General features: G+C 43.1%; 1 protein-coding gene across 1 annotated transcript in view; it reads right to left on the bottom strand.

Annotated features, from left to right (window-relative positions):
• GRM7 (glutamate receptor, metabotropic 7) overlaps nucleotides 1–18557 on the bottom strand; it is a 289326-nt gene that overhangs the window by 36864 nt on the left and 233905 nt on the right. The window contains 1 exon segment of the mRNA XM_009320090.1: nucleotides 5233–6168. Within this exon segment, the coding sequence (XP_009318365.1) occupies nucleotides 5233–6168 (936 nt within the window).

The raw sequence follows: 18557 nt of genomic DNA, 5'->3' as shown, positions 1-18557 counted from the left end.
ACAGCCTTCCTGTGGAAGCAGCAAACACGGCATCCCTGCAGCAGCGAGCCCCAGCATCCCCTGGCCGTGGTGCAAGCCTGGGGTCCTGAGGCATTGCCCAAGGTGGAGCACAGCAGAGCTCCCCGTGCCACACGCAGGGACAGGGCAGGGGGACTTGGCCCCAAACCACTGGCCCCGATCAGCCCTGGCAATCCCCTGCTGCAGTGCCCTGCCTCTGGAAATGGGTTAAAATCAGAAACAGATAATCAAAGTAAAGTGGATGAACAAGCAACCAAGAGGCTGCAGGGACTAATTAATCTCCGGTGCAGGGCTGTGCGGGGCAGGCTGCGAGGTGCAGCTTCCCGCGGGACGCGTTCCCACACCACCTGCCTCCCTTCCCATCCTTTCACTTTCGTACTCTAAAATTTTGACTCAATTTGGCTTATTGATTTAGCCGTGCTTCGCCTAACCTTACAGAGCAATCTGTGCTCTTTTCAAGTGCCACTTTGTATTGACTCTGCTGTGGAGCTATGACTCCTATAATTGGCTTAACAGCTCTTTGAGGCCACTTTGCTTCTGATAAGATACCCACACATCCGCGGAGAATTTAAAATAGTTTTGTCGTCAAAAACAATTACACCAGGAGCGTAAAAAGCAGCATTTCATCCCTACAGTCCCCCTCCAAACGTGTGGGTTGACAAGCTGAGCAACACCAAGGCAGGAGCTGGGCAGCAGGCAGGGATGGACATCGTCCCCTGTCCTCATCCCCCAAAACCCACTGACCCTTCAGCTGATGATGGTTTTGATCTTTAGGAGCTGCTCAGAGTTGAACAGTAAGTGACCCCCTCTTCTCTGTAGAGACTCCTCTCTATATTTAGTGGCTTTCTACCAAATACATACTAAAGGAAGGATCTTTCTGAGCAAAGACATGGCGTGATTCCAGTTCCCAGTACTGTGTCCTGGTCCTCAAAGGTTACATCAGCATTTTAGAATATATACTAATAGTTATAGGAAAACACACAAAAAAAACCCAACCCTGAAACACAACCCCCAAAACCTAGACAACAGCAGCGATTCCCAGGTCACATAGCCGTTGCTCATTGCATCAAAGCCGAAGAAACTCAAAGAATGGTGAAACGTGGTAAGGACAACCATATTTCACGCCCACGAGGAAACGACATGCTGCGTTACCAAACTAAGCCTATAAATGATAACTGACCATGTGTTTTCTGAAATTTTAGATAGCCGACAAAGAAACTGGCTGAGTAAATGCAAGCTGTAAAAAGGTCAGGAATTTGCTTTTTCCACGAGCCACCTCCCATACACTGAATGTTTTATCTCCGTACTGTAGTGCGAACTCCGATATCTGGCCTTCCTCAAACCACACCGCCTCCCTCCAGTCTGCTGCAAATGCTACTGCTTGAATTATTTGCCTTTTATGAATTACTTGCAGCACACATCTAGTTCTTTTTGCTGCTGTTGTTGTTATTTTCTACACTGAACAAGGTAGATATTTTCAATATGCTTTCTACCAAACAACATTATGCTTGTATTTATCGATAAAATAAAATAAATCCATACAATGAAAATCACAACATTATATATAACACCATTTCTCAGTTTAAAAGATTGTGTTGTATGAGATTTTCAGCAGGTGCAATTTCCATTTCAGCAAAGACCTGTGTAGCTAAGCTTAAACACAATATTTTCCAGAGAAAATATCTGACAGGAAATCACTAGCAATCACAAAAAAATACAACCCCCTGACCCCCACTCAAAAAAAGAGAGACAGAAAAGAAAGCAAAGCAGCAAAGCTACTGCAGCTTGATCTCTGTGTAGAGCAGAAGGGGGAAAAGTCCCAACAGCAAAGCCATAGGTATAGCACTCAGATTTGGCACGGCGTACTGGTCAAACGAAAATATCTGACAGGAAATCACTAGCAATCACAAAAAAATACAACCCCCTGACCCCCACTCAAAAAAAGAGAGACAGTAAAGAAAGCAAAGCAGCAAAGCTACTGCAGCTTGATCTCTGTGTAGAGCAGAAGGGGGAAAAGTCCCAACAGCAAAGCCATAGGTATAGCACTCAGATTTGGCACGGCGTACTGGTCAAACGTGCTCCAGCCAATGTCTGCCAGTGCCTAAAGGCTGGGGGTGCCAGGTGGACCATCTATAGGGACTGTATGTAAGTGCATTCATGCATCTTGCAGCATGCCCATTGCACAGGTATGATCACACTGGACGGTTTGTTGGACAAAACGTAGCAGTTTTCAGTCCAGGGAATTGCAATAAGCCCCAGCAGCACATGAGGAGTTTGGGCTGTGACAGCCAGCAGATACTGAAGTCCCCCGTCCCGAATGCCCCCCTGCCGCGGCTGCCCAGGGGCTGCAGCGACCAGAAGCAGCCAGTGCCACTGGCTCTGTGCAGCGGCACGGGATGTTCCCCTTGGCTGGACCACAGCAAAGTGAAGGGCTGTTTACTTTGCCCAGTACCCTCTTCTGTGCTCTGTGTGAAATCGAGTTAATCATCATCTCTTTTGCTGTCCTACTCGAATTTGTACAAGGATCTTATGCTTTCAAAGCAGTACAGGGTAATTCAGCTCTGTGACTACATGGAAACCTAAAGCTTTTGCTACTAAATGATTTCAATGCTGGCAGCAGTCTTTGAAATTTTTTGGGTCTTCCTATCGCCTGGTTAAATCTTTGCAGACAACAATTTAAAGCACTTCATCTTGGTCACCTGCAGGCCTAAAGCATTCCCAGGCAGGAGCACAAAAGCGGCACTGTGCTCCCTGCATCAGACCAAAGTTACAAACAGGCCCAACTGCGTCTAAAGCTGCTTACGCTGTTTCTTATCTCTCCCTCAACAGGGAGAGCAGAGGTGTTTGAGGCATTTGTAAGACTTGGCAGACCTCCTTTCCAGTTGAAATTAATTCCCTTTAGGGATGCAATGGACGCCTGTAAAGCCCATTGCAGAGCTGAGATGATACATGAAAAACCTCCATAACCTCTGCTTCCTCTTGGGTGATCCCCTCTTCCACCGGTGAACTGAGGCCAAAACAATTGCAAATCTCTGTACAACCAACCTCCTGAATTGCAAAGGACAAAGCTCTGGTGCAGGTGCCTTCCTATGGAAGAGACTTGTAGCCAAAACATGGACCTGCCTGAACACCACCACCTCTGTCTTCCTGCAATTTTATTTCAATAACCCATAAGTTTAACAGCTGCAAATTTGGAAGCAATAGCCTTGCCACAAAATGAGATGTGTTAGCTGAGATCTGAAATTTGCTCACTCATTTAAAAGGTGCAATAATTTTATCCACAGCAGCAAGCTCGCCCAAGTCTTGTGTTAAAGAACAAACGTTAAATGAAGACAGAGGGGAAAAAAAAAAGTTGCAAGAAGCCAAAGCTCTTTCCTGCACAGGGAAGTTTGGGTTCAGTAAGTGGGGAAAACTGACAGTATGCTACCAAATCCATGCAAGATCTGTGGGAGAGCATTTGAGGTGAGGTCAATGCTGCCTAGATTCAGCTGGAGTATGCCGCAGGTAAGGAGACGCGGCAGTGGTTTCCTCTGGGCTGGGGAATTAGATGGGGTCAGAGCTGAGGAAAGTAAAAGAGCCTGACAGCAGTTCAGGACAGCCTAATATTTTCATTTCTCCCTAAAGACTAGGCTTGCAGGTATTTGCCAAATCACTCTGAAATTACAGCTCTCCTCCAAACAAGATTCAGAGAGAAGTAAAACCAGATCTCTACTACCAAGCATCAGCTGGAGCCACTTGGGCAGCAACAGGAACATGCAGAAGGGGCCCAGGACCCGGGAGGTAACTGAAGTTGCAATGCTCAGTCACTCCCAGTTTGATTTAGCCCTGCACATTGTAATAGTAGGTTGATTTTTCACCCCTTGAATATGGTTTACTCAAAATGCACAGAGCGACTAAGGTTCTCCCTTTTTAAATACTTAAGTGCAAATCTGAAAAGGTTTTTTCTTGCCAATAGACCTTCTGACAATGCTTTGGAAAATGAATCATATTGTCCTCTGGCTGTTTATTGCCTTCTTTCTCCAAGGCCACCATCCTCACCAATAAATATGATGGGAAGAAGGGAGTGACTTTCTCCTTGTTACTTTGTGTGAGACAAAAGAGAGGCTGTTAACGTTTGTACCTAAACCATCACAGCATCAGCTGCAACACGCTGGGTTGGTCCCAGCAGAGCTGATCTGATGTATGCACAAAGAGCACCTTAAACCTGATTTCGGGTGGCAGCAAAGCCCAAAGTTGGCCGAGTTTTGCATCTCTTCACATGCACGTCTGCTCTGATTGCCGGGGCGTATTTCCCTAAGCTGCCCAGCTCCTTTCCTCAGCCGCCAGTGCCTGAGCAGCTGCGAGCACGGGATGGAAGTGACGTGCACTTGAGCTCTGTGACAGACATGCCACAGACTCTGCAGCATCTGAAGCCTCCCAAAGCCAATGGGAATCTTTTAATCAAGTCTGATGGCGCTTTGCAATAATTTTCGTAACAATCCAACTAATGGATTAGATCCTAACGGTTGGATGCTTTTTCTTAAGTCGCCTAAGCGTAACATTTTGGACTAGCTTTTGGTGAATGAGCTCCATGGGCTTAAGTGGACCTCACTTATGAAGAGAAGCAACCTGGCATTCATTCCAGGACTCTGGCTATACCCTTGCCATGAGCTATAGGGTAAGTCTGCCTGGGCTAGTTTAAAAATAACCAATACAGATAGCAGTGTCAGTCTAGTCACAGCAGCTGGAGCTCAGGACAGACTATTTACCCTGCGGTGTAAATGTGCCTCGAGGCTGCTATTTGTGAAGCACAGCACTGGTCAGACTAAGCACTGCCCTCAGTGCTGAACTCCAGAAGCGCAGGAGTCTACTTGACTATTTTTTGAGAGGTTTTTTGCTTACATCTTGTATTCAAAATGATTTAGTTAAGAGATGTCTCTTTCTGGACAATATGAGAGCTAATTCCCACTTATCCTACTGAAAAGATACAATTGAAATGGATGCAACAATAAAACTAATGGCTAATATGATTTCTATTGATCATTTGCCAGTTTATCAAATGAATAGCCCACCAGCTATATGGAGAAGGAAAATAGTGCTATATATAGCACGTCTCAGTGATGAGAGAACTGGATAGCTCATTTTAAAATCTATGTAAAGCTGAACATCAGTATGTAATTTATAATTGCAATGAATCCTGATACATCAGATGCGCGTTCGTTCATTTTCACCTACCTTTTCGGCTGACTGGGCAGTGCCAAAAAATATTGGAATGAAGGCAAGCCATACTATACAGGTAGTGTACATAGTGAATCCAATGGGTTTAGCTTCATTAAAATTCTCTGGGACACCCCGAGTCTTGATGGCATACACAGTACACGTAACCATTAGAAGAATGCTATAACCCAAGGAGCAAATGATTTGTAGATCCGTAATGTCACATTTGAGAACTCCTCTGGCTTGATCAGGGTTCATAGTTTTCTGTTCATCATAATCTATGATGATGTTGGGTGGGTCAACTGCAAACCAAATAAAGACACCTAGAAGCTGAACAGATATCAAACTCGACGTGATCGCCAGCTGTGATGTGGGGCTTATAAGCCTAGGTGCTGTCACTGACTTTTTGCCCTGTTCAAATATGCGGTAGATGCGGTTTGTTTTAGTTAAAAGGGCTGCATAGCTGATGCACATCCCCAAGCCCAAGAAGATACGCCGGAAGGAGCACACGGCAACGTTTGGTTTGGCGATCATCAGAAACGTGATTATGTAGCACAGAAATATCCCTGTTAACAGGACGTAGCTGAGTTCCCTCCCAGAAGCCCGGACAATGGGAGTGTCGTTATATCTGATGAACGTTGCCATGACAAAAATGGTGGCAATAATTCCCAGCATAGCCAAGAAGACAGGTATCACAGCCCAGGGTGAGTGCCACTCCAGCTTGACGATGGGTATCGAGCGGCATCCCGTTCGGTTCTCGTTGGGCCGCTCGTTGTATGAGCAGAGCAGACAAGTCACCTCGTCAGCCTGGTACTGATAGCCATCGCAGAGCTCACAGTGCCAGCAGCACGGCATCCCCTTCACCATCTTCTTCCTCTCTCCTGGCTTGCAAGGCAGGCTGCAGACCGAGGACGGGACTTCACGCACTCCTTTGCCCCACTGCATTTCATCAATCTGCAAGATGTGAAATAGAAAGAGGCTGGTTTTATTTAGACATTACTGCCAGACAACCGGGGTGGGAATGGAAGGGGGGAGGACCAAGGGGGAACCTACCACAGAGAAAAACCAAATGGATAAACTTTATATGTGGAAGACTCCTGGAAAAGCACCAGGAACTACACACGCTAGTGTCTTCACGTGGGACTCTAATGCCTGACTGTATTTACTAACCTCATTTTTCATTTTTATTAGTAGTTAAATTCTGGTGGAATGGCACACAACATCAGATAAAACAGTAGAGTGTAAACATCTTCCTTGTTTCATGAAAATTAGCAAGAACATTGCAATGGCTTGAGGGAAGGCAGGAGTTATGTTCACAAAACTGCTTTCCATGCATCTAGAGCTTGGGGCTTCTTACCGAGACCACAACAAGAGATCTCCCTTCTTGGAACTACTACTGACGAGGTTAATATTTTAAATGAGGTGGAAATGTGTCTTATATAGGGCATGGAATCAGTGAGAACGTGGCAAGATCTGCAATATGAGCCATGTAAGAAATATGTAGGACAAAGAAAGTAGTCATCAATGAAAAATGCAATAATTAGATAATATTTCATTTCACAGTCACATTCCGCTTTTGAAATACCATACATGCTTCTGGGAATGCAAATTATAGATGATTATATTAAATAAATGGAAAGTCTCACTTGTTCTGCAGTCGTAAGAAACCTAAACTCCAAAGTATGTGCACAAAGGCTTCTAAGTACTGCAGAAAATTAGTCTCACAAATCATTTCAAAATATTCCAGACTAAAGCCACTAACCAGTTTCCAAGAACAAGAGAGGTTTAGCATTGAAGCCCCCCTGAAACAGTCCAGACTGGAACCACTGGGAAGGTCCTGACGTTCCCAGCACCAATTCATTGCACCAATTACCAACTCATCTGACCAGCAAAATTTCAGTGTCGCCAATAGCTGCTCTGTGTGTGTGTGTGTCTTTTCCAAATATAAAACCCAGTCTCCTAGAATAGATGTAAATAATTGTTATTAAAAACAACATTTCAGCTATTTTTTTTTAGGTTACTTAAATGCTTACAAGCTCCACTATTTTCCCTGTAAGTAAAAAAATTCTAAGATGAGTTTCTTGAGTCAGCTGCCTTGGTTATTAATTACAGTAAGACTGGGGTTTGCAAGTCTTAAATTGAAGGATTAAGTTGGACTTTCCTAATTTAATTCAGAATATATCCTGTATCATCTTCATTTCATATATTTGGAAAAAAGAAAAACCAAACCCACCCTAAAGTCACACACTGCTCAAATACTATACTACCAAGAGTCCTTACTGTGAATGTTATAAAAATAATCCCTCAATTACAGATATTCTAGAGATCTGCCACTGCTCGAGAAACTTCATTAACCTTCAATATTCACAACTTATTCTGAAAAAAAAAAAAAATCCATGAACTCTTCTTTCAAACTGTGCTGAGCTGACTGTATGTAGCTTACAGAAGCCGAAGGCATACTGATGATAAAGGAGAATACAAAGACTCATTTAATTGCACTGGTAAATGGTAGTTTGGTCTTACTGGAAGCTCTTACAAGGAGTCAGGAAATCCATTTCTATGCCCGACTCTGTCTCTCCTCCAACAAGCCCTTTACAAACCTGGAGTTGAATTCCTAGGTTGTGCGTATGCCTTGCAAGAGAGCTGGAGTAAGCTGGCACGTTTGAGCGTAACTTGCTGCAGAGGCATGACAAAAGACATCAGCGGGAAAGAGAACCAAAAAGACGGTGAGAAAAAGGAACCAGGGCCAAGATTTCTGACCCATAAAACAGGTGTGAAAAATTTCATAACGATTCCTTAAGAAAACAACTGACCAACAGTTTGCATCTTCTTTTACTCTTCCTAATCGCTGATTTGTATCTTGCCCTTTTAAAAAGTAGACTGAGACAGGGTAACTGTAACTTACCTGTACAGCTAGAAAGTGAGACACATCGATCCAGCCTGGAGCCTCCATTTTCTATCATAACTATTAAACATAGAAGTTACTTGATGCCCTTTTTACAGCACGCATCGATATGAAATGAGAAAGGCATCCTAATCACATGGATTTTGACCCAGTGATGAAAGGACTCTCACCAATTTTCTGCCTGCTAATATCTCACAGAACCACAGAATTATTAATGTTTTATCATATCCCCACCCCCCCTTATGGCTATAAAAGGATGAATTTCCATATTCTCAAACGTATTCCATGGCATTGCTGGGTAGTTGGGACAGCCTAAAGGTACTTTATTCTGCGCAGATACTGTGTGTAAAGAGATAAACAGAAGATCGGGCAAAATTCCGGAAAGTCCTTTTTCTGGTCTCCTGGGACACCACCATGATAACGCTGTATCACTGGCCTCAGAAAGATTTGCAGCGTTTTGCTGCTTCCAGTGAGAAAATTAATGACGAAAACTGCCTGTCAGATTAAACACCTGGCACCAGAGCCTGGCCTCGGGAGATGAGAATCTGAGTCAAGCTAGAGACACTTTTCCCACTCAGCAAAGAATATTTTTGAAACATTTTTTGTCTTTGAAATAAATTATTGTTTCATAACTCCTTTCAGAAATGCAAACAAATGCAATAAAATGTTCATCTGTGTATTTGGCTGCTTTAGGATCTAATAATTGTGCCTGATGTACTTTTTTTCTGTCCCCCTTTTCCCCTCCCTCCTTCTTCCAGCTTTTACTGCAGTTTCCTTGAAATAATTTAGCTTTTGAAAACCTGAACCTAAAAAAGATTTCTATTGTGGCAAGTAATTGTTATATTCACCCATTTCTTGCATTTACTTAAATCTAAACCTGCTTATATTCAATGACTTTTTCCCAATACTTTTAGTCACTATGAACTGGAAACTGCTTGCTTAAAGATTTTGAGTTCAGAGTTGCAGGATCAGGATCATAAAATCCTAATAAAACAGCAAGGATAACTTTTGTCCACAACTGCTGTAAGAGGCCCTTCAACAAAAACAAAACTGCAGAGCACTTCATTCAGGGGCAGGAACCACAGCGCTGGTTTGGTCGCTTCTTTCTTAACGTGTCCATGGGACACTGCTGCGCCCTGCCCAAGCTCTCGCTGGCGGCAAACCAGCATCAGGAACATCCGAGCAGCGTTCGGAGATACAAACCACAGAAAACGGAGCAGCAGACTGCCAGGACAAGTTTAAACTTCTTGCACATTACATCTTGTTTTTGAAGGAGAGATGTGACAGAAACAAAAATGCTTTTAAGGATGATGATTTCCAAGACTGTTTCAACATGCAACCAACCTTACTTGCCAAGATTCAAAACTAAACGACATCTATTAAAAACACAGATGACAAGATTAACTAGAGAAATGGCAGATACAGGACTCAGGAGGTTCATGCTCTTTTGCTGACCATGCCCCCAGGCCAGTTTGATCAAATTGGGCAAGGCATTTCACGTATTTTTTTCTTCCATTTCCCCACCTATAAGCTGGAGGTGCTGTCAATTATATTTATAACGAAGACCTACAAAATCTTTGATATCCATGGAGGAAGAGTGCTATATACTTACAAATCCTACATTTCTATAAGCAAATATAATAAACTCTTATCCTATAATCAAAAAGTGATTATCTGAAAATGCTAATCATAATCTAGAAAGCAGTAAACAATTTCATAAATCATGAGAAAGTACTTTTACAATTAACACAAATCTTGCACAGAGGATTAGGGAATTTATTTTTTCCAAACCAACACCACTTACAGATGTAGCCAGACACACTGTACTCACAGCTATCCAACAGTTTTGCATCTTGAACTTAGCACTTGACCAAGTCAGTACTGAGGGACGCAATGGACTCCTCCATTACAATTCTGCCAAATTTGGGAAGGATGCGAAACCTAGACTGCACTAGATGCTGTAGACCTGTCTTGAGAAATCACATATCTACCCATCATCCACTTATCATCATGTTAATTGGCACATCTTCAACAGTACAATGTGCAGACCGATGCTATTACAGGTCATCCATTGATGATTTGATCTGATAAATGGGGAGAAAAACCCCACAACTGGTTCATTGTAGGACATTCAAAACAACTGATGAAAAAAGAACTTCAAAGCAGGCCGTGCTCCATGGTACTTGGATCCAGTAGAGCCACTATGTTACAGTGGGGCACTATGTTTTGCCCTACCACAACAGAACAGAGGGAAAAAAAACCCAAACCCCAAAAGCAAGCAAACAAACAAAAACCACAAAAAAAGAAAAAGCCCTTTCCAAGATGCAGCGCCTTCCCCACAACCACGGAGCAATGCAGCATCCGTCTTGGTTAGAGGTTAACTCTAACTCTTTTTTTCCCCAAGCTCTCCCAACTCCTACGTATTGCCTAGTTCATAAATGCCTCGAGCTAGAGGGATGTGATCCATTTCCAATATAAATTCTCATTATGTTCACTACAGAACAAACATTAACAAGAAATGCTTAGTCTGTCTCATAAGGCCTAACGTAATTGTTCATTTTAATGAATAAAGTAACTCAATATATGTGTATAATTTAAAGATTGCTGCTTTTTTCTCACTACCACAAACATTTCTATAATAAGCTACTTGTTCTGAACTAAATTGTTTCATGCAATGTTTGATTAAAATAAAAATCAGTACAAAAATAATTACATTAGTGATAATTAACCTCGGGAAAAAAAATAGCCACGTTCCCTGATACGACTTTCACAACAACTGTGCCATTAATTTCACGGACACATTAGAAAACAATTGCGGAGGATTGTGCTCAGATTTATTGCCACCTTTACAGATTGCTTTTAGACTCCAGTTACTAAGTCAGCAGTTCAAACAGTTTTTGTATATTCAACTTCACAGATCGCAATATTTGCATGACTTAGCTCTTAGGGCTTAGCTATTAACATCTTGTAATAAGTTTCTAAATCCAGGGCTTTAACATGGTAGTGGTTTTAAGCTAAGAATATGTCAATAACACATAGTCAACAGAGCCTTCTGCAAAATATCAACTAAAATCCCTTCGATAGATAACAGCAACGATAAGCCAAACTACCAGAGAAAGATGCAAAGCTACTCCAATGACTTGCCCAGACACTGCAAATAAGGTGTTTCACCTCATACTGTAACTTATTTTGATTTCACTGCCTGCAAGGGATTGACAGAAAAGCCTTAAGATGAGTGCGAAGCCTGCAAGGTGATGGTGGCAAAAAACCCAATGGTTTTTGCTTGTGACGAACAAATCACTGCATTCTGAGCGGCGCAGGCTTAATGCATTTTCAGGATAGTGCAAGAAATCCCTAGAAACTACAAAACCTCTATTTAAACAGAATGATTGTTTTCGCAGCGACAGCGTTCCAGCTCCAGGAAGCCACCGGTCCCTTTTCCTCCCCGCGGGGACCGAAGCCGTGGTCCCACCCCAGCCCCTCCACAGGACCTGGCTCCGCTCACCCGCGCACCCCCTGGCTCGGGAGTCATCCTCTTAACCTGGGTGCCCTCAGCGCCGGTTTGAGCCCAGTCACACGCTGGCACCCTGAAATGAGGTAAAGACTGAGCTCGCTCCTGCCTCTTCATTTCCTTTCTGTTTTCTTGTTTTAAATCAAAGGCAAAATCCAGCTACTTCAAAGCAGCTTTTAAAATCTGTGCAGGGCAGAAGTAGGACACGTTAACCAGCAGCCCCCAAAACCCAGAGATAACGGTGTCTAAACCCGATCCACAGCTGCTGTAAGAGCATCTCTCCTGGGACGGGGGTGCTGTGGCCCTGGCAGAGCCCGGGCACCCCTGCTCCCCACAGAGCATCCGAAATCCGGTCCTGAGCTCTGCAGCTCACTCCCGCCTTGTGACAGCTATTTTTTCTCTCTGCTTTCAGTGCCGTTCCGCAGGAACGCTTCATCAGCGAGACAGAGCATCAACCCGGCGCTGCCTTCCTCCCGACGCCAGGGACCACGTGGTTTGTGCTAGTGAGTGTTTCTAGGTGTCTTGGGACACTTCAAAAGAAAGCTGCTTTAGAGGAAAAGCAAAATCTCCTAAGTTCTCCTGCTCTGCTGTACTAGTTATCTTAAATCCCTCCAATCTATCTTCTTTATAAACAGAAGCTAAACTTCCTTATATTTTTTGTTCTGGTTTCTCCTACCGCTACCCTTCTTGTTCCTGCCCTAATGTAACAGTGACTGCTGCGGGAACAGACGGTGTCCTGTCCATAAAAACACACAGGACAAGCAAATCACAACTTTCTAATGGAAGGTGATGGAAACTCATTGCTTCTCAAAGTCTTCCATCCAAAAAACTTGCGATTTTTCATTGTCAGCACAAATCAGAAACGTTGTCAAGAAATCATGACAATATTCGCATAATGCCAGACCCTCATCTTCACACCTGCTGATTCAGACACCTATTAATGAGCAAAATGCCCCCAGGATCAGTCTCACCCAGGAACCGCACAGCTCCAATTTCTTCCTCTCATTAGTGTTGTGCCAGCTCCCGGGAAGCCCCGGCGTGGGCAGGGATCGCACAGTGCAAAGTGCTGTATGAACGTGTGGAGAAAATAAACTTTCCTTAAAGCTTTTGGAAGACGCGGGACTGGCTCGCTCGGTTACTCCCCTGCGAGGATGACGGGGCTGCTCCGTGGGCGAGAAGCCTGGCACCCTGCGTGGCGCTGGGAGATGCGGGGATGCTGTTGGACCGGCCCCAGGGCTGCTGCCCGGGTTTGCACCCCCAGCGCCTTCGGGGCTGGTGGACCAGTGTTTCACGGGTAGCTGGGGGAGGCTTAAACTGAAATACCGGAGGTCAGTTGTCTATCTGTATTTTTCTCTAGTAAGAAAACTCTCATTTCATTTTACCACCTTTAATACCTGCAGGTGCCTCCGGGAGAGGCTCTTCCCGCACTGAACGTTCAGCTGTGTGTTACCTGTCATGGGTAAAAATTCCCCTGGCACTGGTTCTTGCCACCTAGAGTAAAGGATAGTTGGTATTTGGGTACAGGTATGAAAATCTGCATTGCATCTGCATCACTTTTTATTTAACACACTAAATTAATTATGATTTAAACTTCAACTAAAAACATCACTTTTGTTCCTATACTGTAACTCCTTTTTGGTGATCTTGTAATAAGTAGTTCTTAACCTACATATAAACCTCATTTATTTTTCTCTTTCCTAATCTTACTTTTTCTTTCATTTAATATTTGTCATCATTTTCTACCAATCTTACCTGCTTTAAAGGACACCAGAAACAAGTTGCACTGTGCACTTGTAATAACATCTTTAATGAGATCCGAAGGTTATTTGTTCTACATTAAACCAGGGACATTTTTAGCACAACACCGACGTAGAGAAAAATGCTTGATCTACAATTTTTGCAAAAATATTTATTATTGCACATTTCTGTTGACACACAATAAAACTGAAAATTAATTATTTTAATGCTTTTATATCTGACTATAGCTTTGTGTTGTCTTCTCGCTAATGGAAGGGGATGGACCATGCATCTTCAGTATTCATCCTGCATCCCCTGCATAGCTGTTTTTTTAATTAAGAAAGAGCATGTACTTCCAAATGTGCATTTCTAATACACAATTCTTATCTATTTAAGTTGATAGGTTAGAGCAAATCTATCTTCTGAAAGCAGAGGTAATCTAAGACAATTTTTCATCCTTAAGTGGCTTAGAATGAGAGTATCTGTAGTCAGCCCCCAGCCAAGGACCGGGTGACAGGGCGTTTGGGGGTTTATGCTGCTGCCCTTTGTGGTATGCCCAGCGATTCCTTCCCAGCACATCTCGTTGTCAAACTGGTCAAAAGAGAATCCAGTCTAACTCTCATCTTCCATATTTCACAAAATAGGCTAAGCTTATGGTGCCCTTGATATTTTACATGCAGAAAATAACATCTCCCACATGGGGAGAAACACTGCCATTCTTACACGCTGGGCTTAATTTCAGAATATCACGTATTCATTTGAAAATTAATAAAGCCAGCCCTTGTCTATCGCTGTTCATTCTGCTGCAGTCATTTTTTTCCTCTCAACCAACAACAGAAATTTTTAGGGGAAGTTTGTTCTCCAAGTGCTTTCCTTCAATTCCTGCTACAACCTAGTGCAGTGCAAACCTGTGTAGCATAAATGATCTGATTTTTTGCTTTTTTTGAAGGGTGCTCTAAAGGCGTCTGGTGTTGGTGGAGGTGGGGGAAAGGAAAACCTACTGCATGGCATTAAGGGGATATTTACACATCAGATCTCAGCTTCATATGGGGAAAATGACAGCTCACTGTGGGACCAGCCCGGAATGCCTTTAATCAAGCTCCCACTGATTTCAGTTGGAGCTTTCCTTCAGTGAGGAATAACAGATCAGTGTTTAATTTTACTATAGATTACCTTGAAATCAGCAGCAGGTTACTCAAGAGAGAGCTAAGAGGGAGGGTTTACCTGAAAAAGTGCTAACACTCTTAAAACTTTTTTGGGTGAAAGATCTAACTAATGGGGTGCAGGGATTATGAAAAATAATAACCTCTTTTCAGTTCAGCTACTGGTTCATACTGTATGGACCACAGACAAGTAATCTGCCAGTGCTTAAGTTTGCCAGTGTCAGAAGTCCTGCAAATCCCGTTTATCAGGTGCCTTACCCCACTCCCAGGAAGCTTTTCTGGCTCAATTCCTGCATTTCCAGCATCCCCCTGAGCAAGGACCACGCTCGCTAGGATGCTCCGTGAGACTTGCCAAAAGGAACTCTCTGCTGAGTACATGGAAAGTGTGATTTTTTTCCAAAGTCCTCTAGCTTGGCCCAGTGAAGATGGATTTTAATGACCATCACCAAAGGCAGCTCCTTGCCATGAAGGTCTGTGCCCATCCTTGATTCAGACCAGCACTTTAGCATTACTCAGAAAAACTGTAATTTTTTCTAGATTGAATCTCAGAAGCAGCTAGGTATTTTTGACAACATTTTTTGCAAATGTTTCAAAAAATATTCCTCTCAGAGACACCTGTAAAGAGGAAAGTTCAATGATTTAAGATTGACAGTGACAGAACTGAAAGCATCAGACATTTTTTACCAATAAGAGATACAATAGCCTTCACTCACAGCAGCGTCCAAAAGCTGATTATACAAGCGTGATGATAAGCACTGTGCCTCAGCAGCCGTAAGGCATAAAGGATGTGCAGCACTCAAAATAAGAGCTACACAGAAACACCTTTTACACATACGGTTTCAGTTCACCTTTATAAACAAACTTGCTAAGCCAGGACTCTTTCTTTGATCCAGTCTACAGACCTAGATATTCTAGGAGAAGATCACCCTCCTCCATCATTTGATATTTGTATTAGTTTAAATATATCGTTTAACTAACGGGCCAAATGAGAATCCCCGAACAAAACCAAAATGAAGTTAACCATGTTGTGCAGAGAGCAAGATACGCATGTGTTTTCTGTTTTACAGAAAAAACCTGCAATCTCAAGGCCGAGAAAACTCTTGCCATTCCCGTCTTACGTGACATTTTATCCAAAGAATGCCCCTTAGTCCAGTGTGACTCCAACCCTTAGCATCTGCATCTTCAGAAAAGACATCAGGAGAACTGTGCCATAGGTGCACATTTCCTAGCTTGCACCCCAGCACGCTGTCCTCACTGTAAGCCATGCTCCAAGAAACCTCAAGCCATTACGCTAGGAAAGGCGACACACCACAAAACGCTGAGACTTAGTCAAGCTTCTGCGAAGGGACACTCGGGGATCGTCACATTTCTGGCTATGAATCCAGTCCCAGTGGCTGAACCAAGCTCAGTAATCACCAAACCAGTTTGAACTTCATTACTGTTAGCCTTGTTACAGAGCTGCATCGAACTTCACACACATTAGCCTCGTTAGAGAGCTCATGCCATACGGCATTCACAGTACAAAGGAGATGTGAGCAATACGCCCTGCACACTAGTGGCCAGAGCTCATTTTACTTCTTTAAAATGATTGATCTGCCAGCTACATATTTCTTAAAAAAACCCCTAACTGTAGGATGTGGGTCAAAAATAGTGAAGTCTTGACATAGATTATATTCCTGAAGAGAAGTGGTATGTTTCTTCGTGATTAATGACTGCACAAACTCTGGGTAGGAATTAGGATTTTGACTCAGAAGTATTTAGAGCAGATGTGTCTACACATATATTCATAGGAATTTACGTAAAGTAGTCCGTTAAACAATATCAAGCCCTTTTAAAGTGCTGTACGTTTTCAGCAGACGGGACCAGGAGCAAGGCGTTTGTCCCACTTGGCAAAGCTCGGAGGAGGTGTCACTGGCAGAACTCATACACCACAATTTCAGTCTGAAAAAACGTCCACTCATCCCACTCATAACCTGCACTTTTGCCAACTCCTGATGTTTCTCTTGTCATATATAAGGAGATAAAATTATGCTTAATTAAAGGAGCAATTTACAGCTTGTCTGGCTACTAAATGGGACAATGAAAGCAGCCCTATGGAAATAGTAGCTTGGACACCCCTCTGAAGCATTTAATGCTTTTTGGCATAAGCTGGCTTGTCCTTTAGTGTCATGATCTTCAGTGAAACACAGCTGAAAGTGAAGCCTGGCACCTCTCATGAACAAGAACATTCTGCAGTGAGGAACGTGCTCCTTCACACCAACAACAGGTCACTGTGCCCAAATGACCATGGCGCTGCCATTTAACCCGCCTCTGGGTCTGCCCAGCACTCAGCATCTGCTGTTAGAGAGGTGAAGCACCGGACTGTGTTGTGTCCCCAACCATCCCGCACACAGCAAACACCGGGATCTCAATAGGAGCGGTCTGATCACAACAGGATTCATATACGCTGCGATGCAAAACAAAAAGGGAAAAGATGAAAGATTTCATTTCAAAGTGAGGTGGCCCAGTTACATACTTATAAGAGAAACTGTTCAATATTTTACTATTCTAGCGGAATGAGCCTTAACAAAGTTCCCTTCAATCAAAGGTATTTCAGATCTTCAGTTTCTTCTGCTTTTTAGGACGGTTGGACATGTTTGTATGTTTCTTATTTCAAATATACCCATATTGCAGCTAGAATATAAGTAAGAAACTTAAATGTCATGAGGCATATGGTAAATAATTAGACAAGGCTACCTTTTGTATGACTCCTAACAGAGAAGTCTAAAACGGTCCAGCTGACTCCCCTGCTGTTTTCCACCCAAAGATCTCAGAGTGGTACACGAATGCAGAAGTACATGATAAATAGGATGAAGGAAACCATCGGGTGTAATAGAGCCATGGTACAGCGGGATGAGAGGCCAAAGCCGTCAGCGTGCAGTTGTTAGCACGTGCTCGCTGACTCTACCAGAACTTCCCACGTATCTGTAGTTCTGTACTTGTTCAGTGCCTGTCCCACAGCATCGAGACGGAAAGGTTTCGTTGTGCAGGATGACAAGAAACCCGCAATCCACAGTACCAGAGCACCTAAAATATAGCTCAGCATTAGGGCAAAGCAATTGCTCACGCATTTAAGCGGTCAAAATCAAATGTTCAAATGCTTGTTTCTAACACGTTCATAATACTCAACAACTGGCAAGTTTAAGTCCTAAATAACAAGCCTGGATGACAATGGCATATCTAGAAGCAAATCCAGGAATTCTGATTTTTCTCCTGAAAACTCCTTTTCTGAGTTATTTTTCATGGTATAGACATGAGCTGACCTTACCCAAGTTTTTAGAAAAGGATTAGCCCTTTATGTTTGTTTATCTCTGCTTATGAGCTAATAACTTCTTTTTTTCTGTTATTTACCATTGTGAAAAAGGAATACATCTGCCAAATCTGATATACTACTTTCAAAACGGAAAGGGTAATAACTAGAGATGTACCAAATGGCATGGGTGTAATTTGGATAGCATTTATCTTGAAGTGCCTGCCAACTCAAAATGCTTTAGTTTATTTATCCTACTAATTCCCAAGCTGATTCAAAGACCAGTATTTGCTAGTCAAATTATTTGGTCCCGGTTTTCCCTTTTTAAAGAATCAGCATAAATGGTACTGTAATTTTCTCATCATGTCTAGCGTGCATGGCATAATGACACGCAGGCCGGGGAAGCAAGATGAAAGAAATACAAAATTCTGCGTGAAACTCAGTACCTAACTCATTTAAGCCCTAATTGGATTGCTGCAGCGTTATTAATATTATTAAATTATCTTGTTCAGGTTATACTCAGTCAATCGGTCCCTAAAAGAACTGTAGATGGTACACAGAAAATTAGGGTTGGCTGATGGGACTTTAATTATACTGCACTTGGGGCCAGTCTTCCATCAACGCCGCAGTCTCGTCTCGCCGAAACCGAGCAGAGGGAGGAAGAGGAAAGTGATGTGGTTGTGACGGGCGGTTGCTGCAGGGGAAGGTGGCCAAGGGCTGATGCTGGCAGCTGCTTCT

This window comes from Pygoscelis adeliae, unplaced genomic scaffold (genome assembly GCF_000699105.1).
Source record: "Pygoscelis adeliae isolate BGI_AS28 unplaced genomic scaffold, ASM69910v1 Scaffold302, whole genome shotgun sequence".
Lineage (NCBI taxonomy): Eukaryota > Metazoa > Chordata > Aves > Sphenisciformes > Spheniscidae > Pygoscelis > Pygoscelis adeliae.
Note: the sequence above shows the minus strand (reverse complement) of the source record. Positions and strands in the feature narration are given on the sequence as shown.